Raw genomic sequence first — 1,504 nt, forward strand, 5'->3', positions numbered from 1 at the left:
TCGCTGCCGACAGCTTCTTTGTTCGCCGCCCGGCGCACACTGGCGCAGGAAGCAGCTCCCACGTGCTTCGCCCTTTCCCTCTCGCGGAGGCACCTAATGAAATAAAGGATTTACTGCGGCGAGGGGGAGGGAGGGGAACAGGCTGAGCAGTTTGAAATGTCGTGCCTGGCCTTGGGGCTGGGCTCTCTGGCTGGGTGCAGGCAGAGTGGGTGCAGGCAGGGCCAGGTGCAGGCAGTGCCAGGCTCTCTGCTGCCACTGGGCTGTTCTTTGGGAGCTGGCATGGGCAGTGGGATGGTGGCAGTGTGAATATAACCAAGATCTGGGCAGTGCACTGAGTGTTCACTGTCCCTAACCTTTCTGGGTGGTGGAGTCATGCATCTGCCATGCATCTGCCATGGGGATGGCTCTGGAAACAGGGAACAGAAGTGTCCGTGTTGGGTGTAGGTCACTTGGACTTTGAGTGGGACAGGAGGGACATTGTGCGGCCTCTGTCCCCTCCCTGCAGCAGCGTGCCAAGGAGGAGCTTTGCTGGGTGGTGTACCTGCTAGGAACAGACTAACACTGCTTCCAGACACAATGGATTCAGGGTTTTCCCACCCAAATAAGCTTGTTCTCATGTGTCATCCTCATGCCCCAGCTCTCTGCAGAGCAGCGTGTCCCCAGGCCACCAGTGCTGGAACTCTGCATCTCCCACCACACCCAGCTCCAAGCCAGGCCAGGAGGACAGCACAGGGAGGTGAGGGATCTGGCAGGGAGAGGCAGTGCCCCTTTCTCCTCCCTGCAATGCAAACAGAAACCGAAAAGGACCAAATTCCAAAGTTCTTATTCAAGCCCAGGCACCGTGGCCAAGGGCGGAGGCATGGGGACTGCCACCTGTGGAGGGATGGGTGTCTCGGGCATGAGGCACAGCAGCGTCCAGTGTGCTTTGAGGGACAAGGTAGTGGATCTGTGTAACAATGGCCCTGCAGCCATGGGTGCCATCATCTCCACTTCAGCTGCTGCATCCCAGGGCCCAAAGCAGTGCCATCCTGGCTCCTGATGGATGGGACTTGGCAACTCAGCCACTAAGTGAGTGCTCAGCCCAGAGCAGCCTCAGGAAAGAAAGGTGGTCACAGGGTGCCACGTAGGTGACCACATGTCCTTCCTTGCAGATGACTCCTCATCAGAGAGCTGCAGTGGGAATGGCTCCTCCACCCTGAACCCCTCCACCTCCAGCAGCACGCAAGGCGACAGCGCCTTCCCCGAAATGAACGGCAATGGCACCACAGCCCCCATGGACTTCACTGCCTCTGCCGACGACCAGCCCATCAACCTCTGCGACAAGCTCACCCCTGCCCACGTCACCCCTTCCTACCAGTCGGACAGCTGCAGTGCCGATGGGCTGCGCAGCAGGGTCAAGTACGCGGTGAAGACCACGGCAGAGGTACGGCCCAGGCTGCTGTTGGCTGCTGCCAGGGCGGGGCGAGAAGGGATGGCTGCATGTCCTTGGATGGACCCAGGCATA

At 59.7% G+C, this 1,504-nt stretch overlaps 1 protein-coding gene across 1 annotated transcript in view; it reads left to right on the plus strand.

The window, feature by feature from the left end:
• Window positions 1–859: 859 nt before the first annotated feature.
• The window catches only part of NOL4L (nucleolar protein 4-like), a 5,762-nt gene continuing 5,117 nt past the window's right edge, over window positions 860–1,504 (plus strand). Inside the window, exons 1-2 of the mRNA XM_009084381.1 lie at window positions 860–950; window positions 1,152–1,423. Coding sequence (XP_009082629.1) covers window positions 860–950; window positions 1,152–1,423 — 363 coding nt within the window. The remainder of the gene's footprint in view (window positions 951–1,151; window positions 1,424–1,504) is intronic.

Source organism: Acanthisitta chloris, unplaced genomic scaffold (assembly GCF_000695815.1).
Source record: "Acanthisitta chloris isolate BGI_N310 unplaced genomic scaffold, ASM69581v1 scaffold12251, whole genome shotgun sequence".
Taxonomy (NCBI): domain Eukaryota; kingdom Metazoa; phylum Chordata; class Aves; order Passeriformes; family Acanthisittidae; genus Acanthisitta; species Acanthisitta chloris.